At 36.6% G+C, this 23,334-nt stretch overlaps 1 protein-coding gene across 1 annotated transcript in view; it reads left to right on the forward strand.

The window, feature by feature from the left end:
* LOC136043736 (polyamine-modulated factor 1-binding protein 1-like) overlaps positions 1-23,334 on the forward strand; it is a 71,862-nt gene that overhangs the window by 17,025 nt on the left and 31,503 nt on the right. The window contains exons 2-3 of the mRNA XM_065728645.1: positions 2,826-4,301; positions 15,816-15,975. Coding sequence (XP_065584717.1) covers positions 2,856-4,301; positions 15,816-15,975 — 1,606 coding nt within the window. The 5' untranslated portion in view covers positions 2,826-2,855. The remainder of the gene's footprint in view (positions 1-2,825; positions 4,302-15,815; positions 15,976-23,334) is intronic.

A 23,334-nucleotide genomic window follows, 5' to 3' on the forward strand; every position in this document is an offset into this window, starting at 1 on the left:
TAATAAGAACTGGATCGTACTGTGTGATTTAAATGGATATTCCCCATGGATTCTGATGGTACTAAAATTTGAAGTGAAAATGTCCTCTTTCACTTTTTTTTAAGAAATCTGGGACAGTGAAGGTTTTCAATTTGCTATAAAATGCCATAAACTAAAAAACAACAATGATTGGCTGAATAGTGTATCCAATTTGGTACAAAAGTTTTTTGAAAAAAAGTTAATAAGGTTTGGTTTTTCAAATTTATTTTTATTTGAATACCTACTTCTTATGAATTAAAACACTCTTAAATTTGCGTTTGTTATTTTTTCCTCCACGCTCTCGCTATTTATGGGCTCTTATTGGGCTATTTTTGGGATTACATGGGCTATTTATGGGGTTGCATCCCATGTTTAAGAGTCAAGCCAAAGACGCCAAGCTTGAAGGATGGGATACTTCTTAACTGCTTTGTGGATGATGTTTTACGACTCCTACCATGATCAGTAACGGGAATTTGCCCCCCCCCCCTGTTTGCAGATATAACGTCATTTCTTACAATACTATCTGAAAATATATAAAAGTTGGTTATTTTTCACTGTGTATTTTTCTGGGATCGAAAAAAGAAAATTGATGTGTTTGTCGATGAAGAAGTGAAACTGTTCATTAGTTGTATTTGTTTCATTATATATGATTGACACTCCTTGCATTATAATCTTCATAACCGTCATCCAATTTTCTCACGGATGTATTTTTTATCGTTTTAGTCGTGCGAAATTCACTGAATGTAATAACCGCGACTTAACTTTGGATCATTGCGGTTTCTATCTTAGTTTTGAACTTTGGTTTGGACTTTACTCTTCTTAAAGGTGATATGTTTCCTATAATAATTTTGTGCATGATATAATAAAGCCATAGGTTGTTTTTAAACAGCAAGGTAATAAATTGCTGTAGAATTTTGTCGCTAGAGTAGCCTTCCTCTTTCATCGGCTTTGGGGTTTTGAGACGGATGCGGGTCTCCATTCCGATACTGGCCCCTTTCGCTATTCCTATTCTTAGAAGGGAAATCTTGCCTGCGTAGCTTCATAACGGAGTCTGTGGATGAGTACCTTTTACTCGAACCAAATCTGAATTAGAATGGAATAGTTGTGGGCATCAAGTCAAGGCTAATACTAGAAAAAGCCAAGACAGATAGTCCAATTGAGTGAGAAGCAAACCTGGCATTAATCTCCCCCCCCCTGTTAGGATTCTATAAAAATGATGTTATTTCATTTGTTAATAGATATGTCTGTCAAGTATCCGTCCATGCGTCATTTCTAGGGCAGTAGAACCAAGGTAGATAGGATTACCTGAATCAAATAACCTGAAATAATAATTAAGCAGGTCATATTTTTTATGCGCTAAGAAAATATACATAACTAATATACAAACTGACTGCCAGCGCTGAACATCCGGCAAGCATAACTGAGTCCAGATTAAATGAAAACTACAAGCGAAGCCCTTGACTTCTAATTTCTACTAAATAAAGAGTTGCTTGAAAAAATTGCCGCTGATATTGAAGTTGAACCCAAGGTCCTTCTGATGACTAGGAACAGCTCCTAGCCTAAGGACTACCAGCTCTGGCTTTTCACCAGAGAATCTTGGGTTCAACTCCAATGCCAGCAGTGATTTTTTCAATTTTTTATTATTTTTTTTTGTTTTTTTTTAGCAAAAGGATCTTTCACTTTTTCGCCTTACTCGGACCGTGAGTGCTAACACCATTGTGTAACATGATATCGAGGAGTGGTGTCCTTGGATGAAATACCGCCTGGAAAAAAGAATAGAGAAAAGTTTTCTGTTCAGGTTTTTTTTTCTTTAGCCCAGGGTGAGACTAAACTTCGGAACGGAATTTCTGTAATGAAACAAAACACGACACCATCTAGTGAGAATCTGGCCTCTATTCCTTTTTCTATCTGTTTGGTCAAGTGGACAATATAGTACTGCACTGGATTTTGAATAATAAATAATTTTTTTCTGGAGTTTGCTTGCTGTGGTGATTTTTTTGGGGGCTGTTTAACCTCCTCCTTCGTATGTTTCAATGTACCAGTGCCCCTTTCTTAGGACAGACTGATACACTGGATTAAACTCATTAAATCTAGTGTAGGTGATATCAGTGTAAAAAGGGTAAACTCTGGTGATCTGAACATTCTTTTCAAGCCTTTGTCCTAGAGAAGGCTTAGCAAAAGATCGACACTTCTTTGTCTATGAAATGATACTAATTTAATTTTTTTTTTAGGGGGGGGGGGTACTTCCCCTTTTGTTTCAGCTCCGTTGCTCACTGTTATGTTTAAACCAAATGAAAAGCCACTTGGCCTTTTTTGAAATCAAGAGTATTTCCCGATATTTCCTTCGGGAATTGTATAAACATTCAAGAGTAAACCATATCTTGTCAAGAGATACCTGTATTTTTGTGTCTATGTGATTTAGCTTGCCTAAACAAACTTGATCATCATCATGAGGCGATTAAGCTGGAGAAAAGGAAATATTATGACAAACAAACATTATCTTGCCTTATTAGAGACAGATACAGACAGGGGAAGATGTGGCAGGCATGTTTCCTCCTGAACTAACAAAGAGTGCAGAACGTTGGTAAAATTGGAAAATATCTCACTATTCTGGTAAGGTTTAAACTGTAAAAAAAAAACACTGGGGTTCTTTGGATGTTGGACTTTAAAATTGCATTGAATAAGATAAATATTCACTTAAAAAGAGAGAGATAAAGAAAGAGAATACAAAAACAATTATTCTCGAGAGCTGTTGCTGTTTCATAACCATTAATTTTAGGTCTTTTTTTAATTCTCTCAAATTTCAGGTTAAAAGAAAGCATCTTCAGAATCTCAAAATGGAAGTCGATTTTGCATCAAGAAGTCACAGATTTCCTCAGATGAATCTCAGTTTAAGTAATTTAGTTGAATCAGAAGTATTTGTTGGTGATGAAAATGAGGATTATTTACCAACTCCAATTAGTGAAGAGAATTTTAATGCAGCATTACAGTTCGATAAGTTTGTCGCTAATGTACCGTCAGAAGAATTGCACTCGTGGAATGAACATTTTGGACGACTTGAGCAAAATTCACCAGACGAATATCCGTCTTTAAGTGAAGGATCTGAAAAAGGGTATAATGAATATTGTAGAATTACCTTAAGCGAAGCTAATGGTGAAGAAATTGTTACTGCAGTGAAGTATCAGACAAATGACGAAACATCAACTCTCGATAAAAAAGTCTCAACACTTTCGACTGGACTAGAAAACGTGAATTTACAAAGTCGTTTGCCTAGAAAAGAAAAGAATTTTCTAAGAAGAAGTGATCCAAGACGGAGAACAATTTCTAGTGTAACTGGGGTTGAATTTCAGTCGACACCCGCTAAAAGCACACCTTCTAAAGTGCAAGCAGATCTCAAGCCTCAAAGTCCTCTAGTTCGATCTGCCCAGCGCTCCTCTTTTAATTTGCGTAGCAGTCGTACTCCACAACCAAGCCCTGGGCTAGTGCGTTCCCGCCTCATGGAAACATCTCCGTTACCTAGAAGGTCAAAAAGCGGCTATAATAGTCCAGGCCGTAGCTCTGCTAGCCCACTGCCAAGTGAAGGCTCACGGGATAGCCCTATAGGGACTCGAGCCCGACCGAAAACCGATCGCAAGCCATTCACGACGGTTGTTAAGCCCAGTCCTATGCGTTTGGATATAGGCTATGAAGCAAGGACCAAGCAAGAGGTTGTAAAGGCAGCAGCTGATAAGTTTGCGACACTGCCGCGTCGAAAAGTTAAACCTGAACATAAAGCTGAAGTTTCAAAGCCTTCAAAAGAAGTTCCTAAGCAAGTTACCAAATCGGATGCAGCGAAAACCACAAAACGTGAGGTCATGCCCAATTTAATGTCGTCTTCAGCTTACTCCACCCTTCCAAGGAAAAATAAAACTGTCGATCATCCGCCCACCAAAGTTGAGATAAAGCGATCCGTGACCCGTAACATCCGATCCACCGTACCCAACAGAAAACAGACTCTCATATGTCATGAAACGGAAACGCAAACTATTCTTTATGGGTATGATCTTGACGCTGGTGCAACTATATGTTCTAAATGTTCAACCCCTGATGAAGTTAAGTTTTTTGATAGTAAGGATGTCCAAGTCGACATACTGGATAGGGATCTGGAGACACATTTTAAAAACGAATCTAAACGGGCTGAAGGGCTTGCACATCAGGTAAAGCAACTAACGGAACGTCTTAACTCTTTTGATGAAAATGATGTAACACTAGAAAAATATACAAAGATTCGGGAAGAACTTCAGGTAAATATTCACCGTTTATTTTCTTTTTCGTTCCCTATTTTTCGTTTATTTCTTCTGTGTATATGGCTATGGCCATTGCTAGGGGATTTGATTGTGGAACGGGGAAAGGCAATTGGCCAGATTTTTAAGGAGTAAATTAACAGTTGTCTGTCAGCTTCTTTGTGGTTTCTTTGGAATGGTACCATTCACCATTGTGGCCTTAGCTACCTCCATGCTTATAAAATCAATAGCATGGTCTTATGAAAAAGAAATTACCACGATTTTGTTATGGTTCGTCGTAATCATGTATACATATTTGTTACTTCCTAAAAATCTGATATTTGTATAAATCATCTTACACGTATATTAAATAAAAAAAGTTTTTTTTTTTTCAACTGAAAGTAAGGAACAACGAACAGAAATTATTACATATTTAATTGGGGTTGCCTCAAGATTTTTATTCTAAACGACCCTCGTTTTTCAGGATTCACACGTAAATGAATTGGGGCAAACAGTCAGACTTTAGTGTAAAGAGCGAGGTATTGATGAGGGACAAGTCCCCCCCTCATTTACGGAATCATTCTTCTCGTTTCAATATTTGACTGGGTTCCTTACTTTCAGTTGAAAAAAGTTATTTTTCTTTGAATTTAATTTCTGATCTTTTTTTTTAAATAATGTCAGGAAAATCGGCCCCTCTTCCGTGTAAAGTCCTCCCGACGGAAAATCTTTCCATGTAAATGCCAACCCACTCCCCCTCCCTGTCAAGAAAATTCCGCATGCACAATACCATTGTCACTGAAAATCTCCCCTGTAAAATTTCTTACGGGTGATTCCGCCTGCAAATTCCTTCTTAGCACACTTTTATTCGAAAAAGATTTTAATTTCTGCTCGTTTTTTAAATCATACCGGAAATCTTTCCATCCATGGATAATTTTTCTCGTGAAAGACTCCCCCCCCCCTCTCGGCGAAAGGCTCCTCTGGATAATTCTAACCCGGTGAAAATTTTCCTTTGACAATGCTCTTGACGTCTCCACATGTAAAATTGAGTCAACAATGATGAAGTAAGACAAATAAAAATAATTCCGTATATGATTTCTGGCAAACCCTTCATTGTAATTTTTCCGTGGAAACTTCATCCCTCCTGATCCACCCTGAAACTTCCCTCCCCATGGAAAATCACCCCTGCAGACAATTTACCCCCTCCCCCAAGAAATGTCTGTGTACTTCCTAGTAACAAATACTATTCGTAAACAATGGGCAAATTTCATAATTTACAGACCTTTCCCCAGAGGCTGTGGGGGGTCATCTTATCCCCAAATGTATAGCTATTAGGCTTTTCAACTGTGCTTAACATAATGGCTATCTCGAAATTTTGGGTGTGCGACCTTTGGGGGGAAAGGGGTATGGTAGGGGGGCTAGTTGTCCTATAAGTTTTCGTAACTTAAAGAGGGCAGTAGAAAGTTCAATTTTTGTTCAAATGGCCCTCTTCTGATCTTCTAGAACCGTTGGGTCGATACGATTATGCAGCCGTGACCTATCATCTGGCAAAAAAAATTCTACATTTTTGCTGTTGGAGGTTTTGAAACCCCTACAGTAGGGTTCTCTCATTCGCTGACTCTGATGGGCAACACTAATAAAATTTCATATGATTTTCAAGGAGATTTCTTGACTTTTCGGGGATGTCCCCCCTTTTTTTGGAAATCAAGCCAATTTTCTCAGGATCTTGGCCTTTGATGGGTAACACTAACTTAATGACTCTTGTATATTGGAATCAGCATAATAAGCCAAGTGTTTTATGTATCTCTTTCAGGCTCGTACCCAGGGGGGGGTGGGGGGGTTCGAGCCCCCCCCCCCCCAGAAATTTTGTGAAATGTTTAATTTCCCCATTGTTTCTAGGGATTTCTGGCAAAAGTAGGACATTCATTAAGAATCTAGATACATGTGTAAAGCCTTTTTTTGGGATTTTACAGCATGCAATTATCTGGATAAGTCACTGCCCAATTATTAACCCATTTCCTGTCTAACTTTTTACCCTCTTTGAAGTAATTAGCGATTGTACTGTTATTATTTTTTTTTTTTTGTAAAGAGAGTTTGCTTTCCACAGCAAAATAGAATTATCCTTGGTATTAGGGCGTTTATCCCCCCCTTTTCAGTATAAAGTACAGCTTTTATTGGATCAATTTTGGAAACTATCATTTTTCATTAAAATCGACGTTTTCGCAATAGAAGAACTCCCCCCCCCCCCCCACAGCACCCATATTGCACTATTAACCCTAAAATTTCCCTTTCAGTGGGATATAATAGATTAATCACGGGTTCTAAATCGCTATGAACATAACCTTAGCCTTAAACGTACTTTTGAGGCTTCAGTCTCCTTCCCCCCATCCGCTACAATACTACAGATTAAAGTTAATCTGTATTTTCCGATATACGTGCTTTTTACATTTATTTAGTTACTAAATAAAAAAGTGTTACTTTGTATCTGCTGTTTCGAAGGTTTTGGGCACCCCCCGAAAAACAAAAAATCCTGCGTACGTGCCTGATCTCTTTATATCAATTTTTTTTATTTCAGTTGCCATTAAGGTGTGTCGCTCCTTATCTACTGTTCGTTACTGCGAACTATTTGATATAAAATGTTTTAGGTGTGAATTTGGTTTTGCAACAAATTTTATTTTTATATATCGTGATGCAAAACAATATAGGACTGCTCATAAAAATCTGCCTGAAGTATGAACTGATATTTTGCTAAAAATTCGAAAGAGGCTCTGGAAAAACCAATTTTCTCACCTTTTCTTCGATACGATACGATACTTTACTAATAAACACAATTACAACTCCTTACATTACACATCTACTGCAGTGATTGAAAAACATACGTTTTTGTTGGCATGCAAAAATTAAATAGTAAAAATTAACCATTTTCTAAACACACCAAAAAATAAAGTAATAGATAGCTAACAAAAAAACATACCACAAAAAAAAGAAAGATCAATCTCCTTCACAATATCCTCTCTCTCTCTAAAAAAATCTCAACAATTCTTCTTCCTCGGTACCACCCATCCACCCACTCCTCCTTACCACCCCCAACCAACCAGACCTCCCTACCACCTCCTATCTCCTCAAAAATAAATACAAATTCAACCATTATTTATTAAATAATCTTTTAACTTTCTCTTAAACGCTAGAAGATGTTCAGCCGCCCTGATGCTCACTGGTAGAGAATTCCAGACTGCTGTTCCAAGAAACTGTAATCGAAATCCTGGTCTTGTGCTACTCTTAAGCTCAATCGCCAATTTATCCCTATTTCTCGTATCATATTCATGGATATGAATGTAAATTTCTTTAATCGCCCAAATATTTAATCTATAACCTTTTCTTTGTTATCCGTATACACCTTCATACATGGGAGGGGGGACAATACGGAAGAAATACAAGATACGTACAAACGACATTCCTCTCCTTTAAAATCCGAAACTTATGGCAAAGAAATGTTTTGGTGCTTGTATATTATCCAGAACACACTCAAGAAGTTTGCTCTGAGAAAAACTGGTTCGTCTGTCGGCAATCGGTTATAATTAGGTTAGTCTTAGTGAGAAAAATGATGCAAGTATTTATTAATTAAATATTTAATGTATAGAGGTGGTTAGGTTAGGTATTTAATATTATGCGTTCTGGGCGGTCTCCTTTCCATAATTCTTTGTCGTAGTTTCCATAATTCAGTTTCTTAGGCATTATATTTTCATCACATTTTGCATATTTCATTATGATTGACCTAACATCACTTCTGGATAATACAGAATTGAAGAGTGTATTCTGGATAATACAGGAGTACCAATGTTTTTTCTTTACGTTTTTGTTGAAACTAAACACACACTGAGTGGTTCCGAACTAATCAACGTAAAGGCTTTTGTTCGATACATTAAAGATTCTATAACTCTACCACTATAACCCTAAAACAAGAGGCAGATTGAAGTCGCCAATAAATTCAAGTACCTCGGATCGTACATCGACATCAACGGCGGATGTAGCGAAGAAATTCAATGTCGCAGTGCATCAGCTTCCGCTGTCTTTGCACAGCTGTGGAAGCCGCTATGGAAAAGGAAGGGAATCAACGGAAAACAAAAATTTGTATTTACGATGCCCTAGTCTGATCGATCTTACTGTTTGGCTGCGAGACGTGGCCCTTAAAAGTCACCGAGGCACGTACCCTCAACACTTTTCAACACAGATGCCTGAGGATCATACTGGGGTTACGTCTCAGTGACTGAATCCCAAATACGATCATCCGCCAACGATGTGACCAGAAGCACGGCATCACAACTATCATTCGACGCCACCCCTTTTCCTGGTTTGGCCATGTTTGCCGAAGACTTGCCGAGACTTTTACAAATCAAAGCCTACACTGCAAACCAGCACATGATTGGAGAAAACGACATGGAGGACAAGCCGAAACTTGGCTCAACACCGTCGAATCTAACTTCGAGCCGATTGGTGGGTTCCGGAGACATGGTAGCAGATACTTCATGTCTCGAAATGATCGCCTCATTAACCCAAGATCGTAACCTGTAGAATTCGATCCTGTCGCCAGGGAGAGCTACTACATTGCCTGTGTACCGATCCAAGTACAAGTAAGTACATTACAGAGTCCAAAATAATTTTTCTTATGTTGTTTCCCAGTTGCTGTTTTTAAGAGCCTTCTTCAGTGTTGGATCTGATGAAATAATATAATTAAATTTACCCTGTGGATTTGAAAGGAAGCTTGGGCTATTTCTTTTAATAAAACATTATTTAGATTTTTTCGTCTGATTTAGTTTAATTCATTCTGTACCAAAAGGAAATTAGACTTTAAACTGTTTCGTACATCTCATTTTCATTACTTTTTTAAGGCCATTGTCATAACGTTCTTTAGCATATTTCCACTACACAACATGAAAGTACGTATTTTAAAATGCGTTTATTATGTTGTTTGCGGTTTTTGGTACATCCGCTATTTGACTTATGTTCAATAAAACCGGATATTGAAAATAAGCATCCCTCTTTTTCCTATTTTTGAAGTCCATCCAGTATCACTTTAAATTATATTTTGATGTAAAACCTAATTAATGTTTTGTTGTAAAACCCAATTAATGTTGCATACCCCCTCCCAAGGGACGTAGCAACAGTATTATATTGGGTGCAAGAGGGGGTGCTATTGAAGTAGGTGCTTTTCAAGCGGGTAGTGAAGACAAGTAACTTGTTAACAAATACGCTACATGGTGAATTTAAAAAGATTACGCAGTGCATTATAAATAGTAAAGACATTAAACAAACATAAATTCAATTGGTGATGCTCGGCTTTTACTAAAATTGTCAGCAACGAGCTACTGCAGACCACAGTATTATAGCCTAAACAGGCTTTTGGGTGGGTGAAGGTGAATGTCATATACACTCGGTTTTTTCAGCCAGATTCATCACTAATGCAGCAGTACATATTCCCCCTCCACCCAACCCCACACCCAGAACGGGATTCTCAATCTAATAATCGAACCAAGGTCTAATTTAATAGCCCCGGGTATCGCATTATTCATTTGCTTGTTTGTAATTTTGAATTGATTTTGACTCTAAGATTTAATTTGTTTTACTAAACTTATAATATACGTGATTTATTGAAATGTTGTTTATGATTTGTATTAAATTGATTTCTTTCTGGGTACGTCGATTCATATTAATATATAGCATTGATATTAGCGGGCCAAATCCGAAACAAAAATTATAGACAGCGCAAGAACGCTGTCTAATTAAAGATACCGAATTGACAAAAAATGGCAGCACAGAAACTAGTTTCTTGCCAATTATCATTTTTGGCTTATTTAATAAATTATATTTTCCAAATTATTGAGGGATGGGCAACTGCCCCCTTTGCGCCTCAGAATTGACATCTATGGTATACATAAACTTAATTGTGTTGCGAGAGCAACACTTTGGTTTTGTCCCGTTTTTTTTTTTTTTTTTTTATTTATTTTTTTTTTTTTTTTTTTTTTTTTTTTTTTCCTATGCCTCTGATCTCAGCTTATTCCTGGAAACTGGTAAGGGTCTAACTTGTGCGGTTTTTATAGGAAGTGTGGACCTCAGGCCGGACTGATGAATATGACATTACATTTTGGAAAACTCTGAAGAACTCTTGCCTGGGGCCAAAAAGGATGGTTTTTGCTTGTCCTCGAGCCAGAGCCTATGGTGTGCGAATTGAAGTGGAGTTATATAGCCTATGTCAGAGAGGAGTATCTGAAGTTGTGCAGCCAAGCTTTCGTTCCATCAAACCATGTTTCTGCTTTCGAGTGGAAAGCTCTGTTCTAGCAGGCAAGCAGGCAGGCACCAGTTTCAAATTGAAGATGGACTAAAATCTATAAGTGTTAAATATATGCGGTAGTTCCCCAGCCCCACAGCCAATATATCTTCTTTGAGTGATAAATAGAAAAATTTACAGAAATAAAAAAGTGCGATTTTCCCACGGGTCCGAAAGTGCTGCCATCTATTGTTTCTAGCCATTTCTGTTCGTGATTTCAGCTGACTTTACCATTCTTTTTTTTTCTACTTGGGATTGCAATAGAGAAATGGTATCAGATATACCTCTTAAACTTTAAAAGTTCTCTCATTGCTAAAGAAATTAGAGCTTATCCTTTGCTCCTTTCTAAGTGGTGGTGTTAGAAAGTTGGCCTCCGGCAAAAAAGTCAACTTTTGAACTAAGACAGATAGAATTTTTTTTTTCAATGACAATCGATAGACCTTGATGAGCTGATCAAAGTATATGTCATCCATTTTTTGTTACAAAAATTCCTTCATGACATACACCAGTTTGAAAGTTTCAAGGGGTTGACAACTTCAATGGTAAGGTACACACTTGAACCAAAAATAGGCCGATACCAATTGTGAGATATGTAGGGGACTTCCAAGCAACAGTCGATTATTAGCTTATAATCATCTTTGGCAATGAGGGGTTTGCAACTTTTGCTGATTGGTGTACCTATTATCTGTCTCTGGTGTAATTGATGGTAAGAACAACTTGGTTCCCGATTGTAAGACATGTAGGGGCGTTGTAAGTAATAATCGGCTGTTAGGCTACAATGACTTCAGCGACAAGGGGTTTGGAACTTTTGCTAGTTGGTGTACCCATTATTTGTTTCCGGTGAACTTGGATGTATATCCCGGGAGAGGGACTTGTAAGTAAGAATCGGTTGCTAGAGGAGGCTCACGAGGGGCTACAAATTTGTGCAAATTGGTACACATCTATGGAATCAGGGACCCATAAATTTCCTGTAATGACTCGCCATCCAATAATAAGCAATCCTGGATGGCGAGTCATTGCAGGAAATTTATGGGTCCCTGATGGTATTTTGATCCTGAAAAGTTACAGATAGCTTTGTAATACCAACTAGATTACATAAGATAATGTTCCAAGTTTCCATCCGTCACGATGTCTACGATTGAAAAGGATAAAGTTCAACCGGCTGCAAAGTGACATTTAGGGGCCTAGTAAGTAATAATCGGCTGTTAGTGTGGACCTCGGGCCGGATTGATGAATATGACATTATTTTTTGGAAAGCTCCGTACGACTCTTGCCTGGGGCCAAAAAGGATGGTTTTTGCTTGTCCTCGAGCCAGAGCCTATGGTGTGCAAAGGATAAAGTTCAACTGGCTGCAAAGTCAATTTAGTCCCTTCTTCCAATTTTTTTTTTTTTTTCAACCCTGAGGAATAGCCTTTGATCATCTGATTACTGATTGTGTTATTCTTTGTTTCTCACGGAAGAGGGACTTGTAAGCAAGAATGGGTTGCTAGAGGAGGTTCATGAGGGGCTACAAATTTGTGCAAATTGGTGCACATCTATGGTATTTGATCCTGAAAAGTTACGGATAGCTTTATAATACCAACTAGATTATATAAGATAATGTTCCAAGTTTCCATCCGTCACGATGTCTACGATTGAAAAGGATAAAGTTCAACTGGCTGCAAACTCAATTTAGTCCCTTTTTCCGATATTCTTTTGCTGTTGTTTTTTCAACGCTGAAGAATTTGATCATGTGATTACTGATTGTGTTCTTCTTTGAATATGCCGTTTTGAAAGCTTTGATAGTTTTGACAACTTCAGCATTTAACCGATAGCGAAGAAACAAAACCAAAGTGTTGCTCTCGCAACACTTTAATCGGCAAAGCCGGACAAAGGTTGCCGCAACACTTCACGTTGCCCAGGCAACGTAGGTCTAGTTGAATTTGTCTCGCAGCCCGAAAAATCGATAATCTTAAGGTTAAAAACAGAAGCACGGGGTGGTTGTAGTTTGGTACAGGTTTTTTCATAAATATTCCTAAATTTTTCGTAATAAATACCAGAAACATATTCCCTCCGAAAGAAAAATATTGGTTGCTAGATAACGTTGCCATTATTGCTTAAAATTACAAATTTTTATTTGATATATACCCCACGCATGTGTTTCTTTTATAGTTTTTGGACATTTCGTATATTTAGGCTATACCTATGTCAAAACTTATATATATTTTTTGCAATTTCTAATCAGTTTATAATAATTTTGAGAATAGTTATGTGTTATCTCAAATCCATACTTTCACACTCCTCCATCCCAAACTACCCAAAGCTTCACTCTATCCCTCCCAAGAATTTCCAGTTTCCTTTAAATCCTTTCTTATGACCTCTTCCTACTCCATCTGGGTACAAAGCTGCTTTTTATTTTGCCTCAGGTGGATGTTAATTTTTTTTTTTTTCTCGTTGCTTGACATTGGTTTTTTTAATCACGAAATCGAGAAGAAAAGTTAGGCTCAGCTTCATGAATTTTATTAAATGCGGTCAGTGAATTGAACTAATTGCATCCTTGGAATTGAAAATACCGACAGGCTCATTCAAACCAACAGGTAGACTTTTGCTACATTTTTTTTTTAATTTGAACTTATTCTTTTGTTTATGACTAACAGATTTAATAGAAACTAAAACGGATTTGTGAGGTTTCTTGGGTTTTGTCTTGATCAAAAGCCATTGCTTGTTTCATAGATTAAGTCCTACTTTTTTGCAAAGGTCAGGAGCGCTTTAAGGGGCTGTGTTACCCTCTGTAGTAGCCAAGTTGGTCATCGTCTCTTTAAAGGGAGGATACTTTTAACTGCTACAACCATGCATATCGTGCCCAAAACAAAAGGACGTATCTCATATTAATGCTATAATTCTACAGAAGAACGAAAATAAGGAATTAAAACTTCTACGAGAATAGTAAAATTACACTTGGTAGCTGATATTAGAAGTAAAATACGAGCGATGGTGTACCAGTGGAATAATCTTTGACCGGAGAATCATGACCCAGGGTTCACAGAGCTAACGCCAGGGCCTTTGTTGTCGAGAAGTGTGGTTGATCAATGAATGAATGAAAAGGTATGAAGCGTGAATGAAGAATGAATGAATGAATGAGCGAAATTTTTTAGGTTTTTGAGGTAAATATACTGGATTATGTTTGCCCCCCATTAGGACTGATATCCCCTAATTATCTACTTTAATTATTTGTATTTCCCTCCCCCCCGAAAACAAGTTTGCTTTACTGTTATAGCGCTATGCTCCTTGTATTTTACTGCTCATTAGATCAACTTGAATATTTGCTGATTGGCCATCCTTTGCAGCCCAGATCCTTCACTATGCCACCGATGATGTCTAAAATCATAGTAAATGTATTTTTATACCGTTGTGGTTGTGATACGAATGAATGATTACCCAATGATTAAAACCGTACAAAGTATTTCACTATCTAATCTACAGAATATAGCACAAACTATCAGAAATTGAAAAAAAAAACACTAATATAACAAAAGAACAAAGAAAAACAATGAATAGACAACATTTATTAATAGGAAGTAAATGAAGGGGAGAAAGAAGAAAAATAAAAGAGAGAAAGAAAAATAACAATTCTACAATATTCAGTCTCTTTGTTCGGTTCAAGTATTCTAAAACGGCATACCGAGTCTCTTTAATAAACGAGATAGCATTGATATTAAAAATATTAGAGTAAGAAAACTTTTGTAATTAAAATTGTATCTCTGTTCTTTCATGTGGTTCTGGTATGATTTTTTACTTATAAGCAATTCGAATCTGATGAGATTAGTTTGATAGGATTAAAATCCATGTCCGATTAATTGCCGGAATTATGTTAAACTATTAAACTCGATCGAGAACACTATTGAGATTCAGGCAATGCATTTTAATTAAAACAAGGCTTTTACTATGTCAAGAAGTTTCCGGTCTAGGAAATGAGAAGTGGAAGTAGAATGTAATGTAGGTAACATTAACTTCTTTCCTTTTGTTTCTATCATTATGTTCTGGTCCAATTTCCTCTCTGTTGAGATTTAACCTATGGGATGTTTGGCGGTTTTTTTTTATAAAAAAAAGAAATGGTACAATTGTGGGAGGATGTGGGATGGACCACGTCTGGTGAAAAACGATTTCCTTTTCTTGTGATATGTTTTTTGACATTGAAACAAAAGAAGCTTGACTCAATAACTGCCAGTTTCTCATGTAACACAAATTAAATCATACATGAGAGGCGTTTATTCTATTAATTTTTTTTTTCAGTTTTCTTTAGGAATAAGAATTGGACTATTAAAATACTTCACATAATATGTCATCATCTTAGAAATGCTCCAGTTTCCACCTAGATCAGAGTATATTTCCAACTTCTGCTTTTTCAAAGATTTTTCGAAGATTTACTTACACCACTACATAGATGGGTGTGTTGTAATCCAACATTGATTATTTTTCTGGTTGTAAACGATAACTGCTTCTTTAGCTGTCAATCAAAATATAAAAATCGTTTTACCAGCTATGTAGCGAAGGAAAGAGGGTGCGTCGACTTTCAGAAATTACGTACACCGGGTGACGCATGCCAAGCGTGGGGCAACTTTGCGGCACACGTGGCGTCTGAGGTGTACACCGGATGGCGAAATATGGGTGCCCTTCGCAAAGAACATGAGGTCAGGTTCAGACCCATGCCGTTCTTCAGAAGCTATAAGGTATTATATTTCCTGTGATTTCTCTTAATTTTTCTACAGTTTGTGGTATTTATAAATTTCCTCCCTCTTCTGAAATGAATTCTTGCTTACATACCTGATCAGGACAATGCAGGATTTTTTTTCTTTTGAAACGATCTTTGACATTTATTTCTTGGACAATAATAACAAAAGCGAGTATTAGAACTAACATTGACCTTGAAAACAACACTGGATATTCTAAATGTCATATTCCTTTTAAGTGTCATCCCAAACCCTAATGTCCTCCTCCTCTAGTTACGTCTGGAGTCTGTAGCAAAAGCAGCCAGTCAACAATGACAATGGACGAGATCTGAATCACCATTTCTCAATTATTATTAATATCTTGTAACTGATCCCAAAAGCGAAATTCTTCTTACACCACTACATCGATGGGTGTTTTAAATCCGACATTAACTATTTTTCTGGTTGTAAACAATAACTGCTTCTTTAGCAGTCATTCAAACTTGAGGGATTTCTTTATTTTAGGCTACAACTCAGAAATGGGAAGAAGCTCGGTCGCTGGCTGAACAGGCACGTGTAACTTTAGAACATGAGCGACGTGAGCGTTCTGCTGTCCAAATGGAACTTGATCGGACGTCACATCGAGTTGCTGCAATGTTGGATTCCATGGAAGGTGTGGAGAAAGGTAAAATAATGTCAGAATAGGTGCTATTCTGGATGCACACTTGCGCAACTAATGCTAAAGTCACTGGCTTTTTTTGCAAGGGATTACAACAATTCAAAAATCTTAAAAAAGAGAAGCAAAAGTTTAGTTGACGCGGAGCACCACGTCATACTACTTTTGTTTCATAGTCCTTGAAAAATAAGTTTACAAATATTATTCTAAAAGAAAAAAAATCCCGTGCAGCGTATGTCAGTTCAGAATCGCTAAAGTTATTATGTAAACTGCAAAAATATTTATGATGACTGAGCAATAGTTTTAATGTTTTAGTTCAAACATGAAAAATACCTGTAAATTTAAAATTAGTTGGATTTTTCGTTACATAATGTCAATAGTAAGGGCCAAAAAGCGACAATTTGCATTTATCATAAATGACGAATCTTCGGACCATCTGAACTATCAAACGTGATTGGACCGAAAGAACGGTCCGAACATAATAAATTAACGGTCCCGACCTGGACTACCAATCGGGCAGCTAAAGCAAATGGCATTGCTAAATCGTCTGAAGTAATCGAAAAAACGAGGATTTGAGCGTGTCAAAAATGAAAATGAAGAGCTAAGATACGAGCGGTTAGAAGGTATGCGAAAACGAAAATAAAGCGTGTCAAAATGAAAATTAAGAGCAAGTATTTTGTTTTAAATTAATTTTACGATTGATACTTATAATATATAATAACATCATTGACATTTTACATCACGAGAACGATCTAAGTAGGTCAGGACTTAAAACGAAAATTATTGTTTTTCCCAGGGTTATTGTAACGAACCTGTGGTGACGTTGTGACATCAAGAAGAGATGACGTCATGGCACTAAGAAAAGGCTGAAATATTCTGTGGTTAGGAGACAAGCGACAATAAAAATTCATATCTAGAAGCCCGCCGAGTACCAGTACTATATATATATATATACATACACACACACATATATATAAATATATATATATATATATATATATATATATATATATATATATATATATATCGAGTGACGTCATGTTTGTGTGTCGACTGACGTCATGTTTGTCGACTGACGAAATTACAGACCGGGACATCAGGACACAAATGACGACCGGGACACCGGGACATCTATCTATATAAAAACAAGTTGTCTGTGTGTCGATTGACGTCATGTTTGTGTGTCGACTGACGTCATGTTTGTTGATTGACGAAATTACACACCAGGACATCGGGACACAAATGACGACCGGTGTTCAAGAGTCGGTAAACCTGACAATCTATTTATATGCACAGACAATGGGACAGCCAAGAATTTTGTACATTCGCAAGTTTTACGTAGTTGAATATATATATATATATATATATATATATATATATATATATATATATATATCTATTATTATTATTATTAGTTCATTATTATTATATATATCTATGTTCACAGGTGGGACACAGGGACACAACTACAATGGCGCGTAACGACTTGTGCGCTCGGGGGGGCTTGGGGGGGGGGGGGGGTGGCGCGAAGCGCCACCCCAACAGCTAGTAAATATATATATAATAAATATAATAAACATTATATGTAATAAAATATAATACAACATTAACAAACAAAGAAAAACAGATGGACAAAATTTCAAAATTAGGGAATTATTGGCCAAATCACAAAAACCCTCAAATATTGGGGATGTATCCCCATCCTCCCGCTTGGAATACTTATAAGGTAAACTTACCTTATTATGTTTATTTTTAAAATATTCAATAGAGATTCCCTGTCGGGGAGATAAGATGAAGAAGACAAGGTAGATTTTTGACATTTTGGCATCGACATAAGCTTTTCAGTGCTGACGTTTTGCCTCTATTTATATTAGTACTTTTTTTTGTAAAATTTTATGTCTGCCAAACCGAAAAGTTTTTTATATTTGACATTTCTTGGCAAGAATTTTGACTTAAATTCATTCATGCGTGAATTCTCCGATATTAGATGAATCCATAATATGAAAGTCACCCTTGATTATGATTGTAGAAATATGCCATAAAACAGTCGATAACAGCATTTCAAGGAAGTATAAATTTCCCAAGTTCGTCTGAACTTGCAAGACAATGTGTGTGTGTCTGGCGGTCCCTGGGGGACGTATGTAGGTACTGAGATGTCCTGACCCAAACAGTTTTCTGGGTACGCGCCCACTTCATCTATCGCTCGTATATATTCTAGCACGATTATGTCCATAGGTGTATATATATATATATATATCTGAATTTTTAGAGAAAATATTAGATGATGATTCCGAGGGTGGAATTTACCCCAGAAAGGTCGGTTCTCGGCCGAATTTCTATGCAACGCGAGAGTTTACCTGTTAAATAAAGATCCTCGTAGGGGATATGGAATTCCTCAGCCAAAGCCTGATGGAAGGCCCGGGGGTCAGTTGGGAAAAATTACATTTAGACATTAGGCTTTCGAGGAGGGATATGAAAATCGGCCCCATTTGTCAAGTTTCGAAGCATGCCCCATTGAGTTTATAATGCCTTACATTTACTGATTACAATCATGTGCGTCAATGGATCCTTCTTTTTATATACTCGTTTGATTGTATTGTTTGTACTAGGTGTTTCGATTTGTGTGTAAGGTAACAACCCCTGTCAGGTGCATATTTCACCAAGTTACCAATGTTGGAAAATTCCATCAAATCGCCATCGGAAAATTCCATCGAATTCCCCCCTTTTGGGGGGAATCCAGTTCCTATTTTTGAAATAGCACCAATTTTTCTCAATTTTGTTCAGTGAAAATACAAAAACAAGCCGTTTTTCTACAAAAAGACCAAGGAAGGTACTTTTCAATATCTAGTAGAGGGCGCCCCTCCGCTCCCCCTATCTCCCGGTATGTCTATTTAGATTTCATTCTCATAAGAGAGTATCCCTTTTTTTAATGATTGTCACCTGAAAGTCTCTACTTCGGTTGGTTGTTGCAGTTTTGATAAATTCTTCCCAATCCCTGCCTCCCCGAAATTAAATTGTTTTTATAAGCCACCTTTTAATCGGTTTTACATCCTCCAACACAAATAAATATCCATCTTTTATATTAGATACACACACAGTAAATCTATTACAGGAATTTAAGGGCAAATCTCTCTCTCCTCAAAAGAAAAAGTAACAGGTGAACCATACAGACGTTGGCAGCTATTGAGAAAATCTTAAAAGATTCTTTAGTTTTTTTGGTGGGGGGGGGGGAATCCTCTTGAACTTGCCTGCTTAATAGTTTTAAATATGTGTCGCTAGAAAACGTATCTCTTTCAAGAGGGTAAGAAAAATTTTACTTCCTCGAGGGTCAGCTAAGCCTCTCGTCATGCCACGGCCAGGATGCAATAAAAGTAAGGTAATCAAGCAACAAATGAATTACTGCGAACGTGTTTCTTTTCATTGCTATCGATTTGTCTTTTTTTTCTTTTTCTGTGATTTTCTATTTTGTTGCGGAAGTAAAGAAAATATGTCACGAATTTTAGTGGCTTTAAATGGGTAAAAAAAATACATTATCTGTTTCTATGTATTTATGGCTCACAAATTTATACTGTGTTTTATTACTCTCTTAAAACGTGAACCAAATTATATATTTTGCCAATTAAAGTTGAATTTTTAAAGAAAATACTAAAGACGAGATAAGTGTATTAACATAAAGCATTTTTCAGCAAACACGAAGGAACTTAAGATCAAGATCCATCTAGACTTTGATGGTTTTCGTCCATCCTTACAATGTATTATATAATAAAAACTTCTCTTATTGAAAAAAAAAAATCACTATTAAATTTCAAGAAAGCAACGTTTCAACCTACACTTGATACGCACATGTTGTCAAGGAATAAAACTTACAGTGAGACTAAAGTAATATAGGCTATTTTCAGGGAGTTGTCGAAATTCAAAATTAGTGCCCCAGTAGGACTGCAGTATTTTTAACTTCCTACCTCTCCTCTTTCTGCACAATTTATGATTAGATCTCAAGAAAGTGTGCAGTTGTGCGGCACAGACCCAGAATAAGAGGGTATGTGTGTGGAGGGGGCAGATTTGATGAAGTCCCTGTGACTCAATTAAAAGTTTTGTTTTAACTTTTAATGATATAATGAATTTAGGTCTCAAACTTTAAAGAACACATTGTTTAGCTAAAGAAAAAGAGGTTGAATGTAAGTAGTTTCTGAAAGGTAGCTAGTTAAAAGTTTGCATAAGGGTTGACGAATTAACTTATTGTAGGGCCAAGTTGTATCCTTTTGTCGGCTCTGGTGTTCCATCAAGAAAACCTTGAGATCAGCACTGCCGGTATACAAACACAGTTACAAAATAAATTCTTACTTAAGAACAATATGCTTCCTTAATATTAGAAATGCATTAAAGATAATGAACATAACCGAACACCAGCGTTTCAGGTGTTGAGATGGAACACCACCTGAAATCTTGGTCTTTATTAAAGGGAACAAAATGTATAATTAAAAGCCGTAGTGTTTCATTCCCAGCTTTTACGGTGTATTTTTACACAAATTAGTTTATTGTTAAAAAAATCAATTAATTAAAATCAATTAGTTGTGGGCGTCGAACCATGGCTAATTGTAGAAAAAGCCAAGACAGCCAAAGGCAAACAAAATGTATAATTAAAAGCCGTAGTGTTTCATTCCCAGCTTTTACGGTGTATCTTTACATAAAGTAGTTAATTATTAGAAAAATCGATTAATTAAAATCAAGTAGTTGTGGGCATCAAGCCATGGCTATTTGTGGAAAAAGCCAAGACAGCCAAAGCCAAACAAAATGTATAATTCAAAGCAGTAGTATTTCATTCTCTGCTTTTACTGTGTATCTTCTCATTTTTAAGAAAAGCGACTTAAAACTTTTAAAAAGAGGTTCATGTATGGTTGATTTGCGACTGGATTGAGGGGAGGGTAACATATGAGTATTGCCATTCCTAGGAAAGTGGAAATATTCTTATAGATTTTTTTTTAGCATGGCTATAAAATTGACGGTTCAACCCTTTTACGACTTATCTCAAGGGAATGGAGATAGCCTATTTTTATCACAATTAAATATGTTGACATGATTATAATGGTGTCTGATAAACGTCTGTACGTGGTACGTGGAGGAGGACTAGAAAGCCATGTGTTCGTTTTTAAGTATTTTCGCTCGGAAAGTTTTAAGTGCCCGACTTTGGGTCTGTCTCATCTTGGGAAGAAGGGAATCGTTTCTGTAATTTGTAAGCTACTGAGGGATGAAGAAAAATCTTTTCGTTCTAAGCTTGCATTCTTTTTGTGTGTTTTTTTTTTTTTTTTTTTTTTTTTTTTTTTTTTTTTTTTTTTTTTTTTTTTTTTTTTTTTTTTTTTTTTTTTTGCTCATTATATATAAAAAAAAGCCAATGTACATAGATTTGTGAAATCATACGAAAACTTGGTTTGTAAATTGGGTTTATAGGAATATTTTCAGGATCTCTGTTTAAAGCAAGATCATTACGTAGGTAAGGCCGTATCTAGAAGGGTTTGACCCCCCCCCCCCCCCCGAAATGTTTGTTCGGCTCATACAAACTTAACAAAAATGAACAGAAACCAATTTTGATGCGCTTTTATTTTTTTGTAACCCCCTCCCCTCGAAAAATATCATGGGTACGGCTGTGTATGTAGGTTTTTTTTTTTATATCTACACTCAAGCGCCATCCTGTCAGTTTTTCCATAGGAAAAAATCTGGACTAACGATAAAGTACTTGGATTCATATCTATCACATCGTTTCTGCGAATTTTCTTTTATATTTCGCTTAGCAACTAGATACCCAAGGGACATAGAATACTGTTTGTGTCACACTTAATGTGTGCAAAATGTCAAACTTCAATAGTAGTTCTGACGTGGTCATTCAAAATATTCTGACTTTTTTGTTACTCCAGGTTTAATGCAGTAGTATCATAGCAAGCTTTTCAGCAAGTCCAGTTTGTTTTTCGCTCTGTATCTACTCCAGTTCTCGAGATCCTTGTTTTGCCCAAAATTTGTTATATTCTCTTTTTCCCATGTTATAAATTGGTGGAAACATACGGGTGGTGGGGGCAACTCCGGTGCCAAAACCAAGTTGTGTTTCTTTTTCCGAACGTTGTAGAGCGGAACCGTAAGTTTCAGAGGGGGGGGGGGCCTCTCACGAGCTTTGCTTGGTGGGATTGGTGCCTGCCCCTTCGTATTCCATGCCTATTGGTAGGAAATGAAACTTAGTTACGAATTCCTACATGCTTGAGAAACTCTTTATGTACAAACAACTGGTAGCTAATAACATCCGAAAATCCAAGAGGAACGTTTCATTTTTTCTGTCCTCATGTAGATTTCATTTGATATAACATAACGCCTATTGAACTAATATACTCTGTGGAAATCCATGAGCTGAAACTGGGTTTGTCTCTAGTGTAAAATTTAATATATATATATATATATATATATATATATATATATATATATATATATATATATATATATATTTGTGCTTTTGAATCATAAATTAGAAAGTAAGGATGCACTATTGTGTAGCTTTTAGGTAAATCTTTGAAACGTGTGTATCATGTGGCTATCCTAAGTATCAGCTAATCACTCATTTGTTCTCTTTCGTTATAATGCTCTTAATAATAAAGCTCTTAAACGAATAGTTCATCACCTCAGTCGATAATTTTATGGTACAATCTTTTAAAAGAAAATGATTAGGGATGGAGTGCCTATTTTTGCCCTCCAGCCTTTTTATGTCTGCGTTGGTGTCAGGAGGCCTTTCCACAATTCTGATTTGATGGTAAAATCTATGTTGATTTTCATGAAGAATTAGTTATGGATAAAAATAAAGTTATGATAAAAATATGACAAAAAATATATCAAACAGTTCGTGGTAACGAACTGTAGTAAGGAGCGACCCGGCTCAATAGTAACCAAAACTCTAAAAAATGGAATTTTGATACCAATAGCTATATCAAAAGAATCGCATTTTAATGCTGGTTTTAAATATATAAGTTTCATCAAGTTTAGTCTTACCCATCAAAAGTTACGAGCCTGAGAAAATTTGCATTATTTTAGAAAATAGGGGGAAACACCCCCTAAAAGTCATAGAATCTTAACGAAAATCACACCATCAGATTCAGCGTATCAGAGAACCCTATTATAGAAGTTTCGAGCTCCTATCAACAAAAATGTGGAATTTTGCATTTTTTGCCAGAAGGCAGATCACGGATGCGTGGTTATTTGTTTTTTTTTTTTTTTTTTTTTCCCAGGGGTGATCGTATCGACCCAGTTGTCCTAGAATGTTGCAAGAGGGCTCATTCTAACGGAAATGAAAAGTTCTAGTGCCCTTTTTAAGTGACCAAAAAAATTGGAGGGCAC

The sequence above is a fragment of the Artemia franciscana genome, unplaced genomic scaffold (assembly GCF_032884065.1).
Source record: "Artemia franciscana unplaced genomic scaffold, ASM3288406v1 Scaffold_897, whole genome shotgun sequence".
NCBI classification, from domain to species: domain Eukaryota; kingdom Metazoa; phylum Arthropoda; class Branchiopoda; order Anostraca; family Artemiidae; genus Artemia; species Artemia franciscana.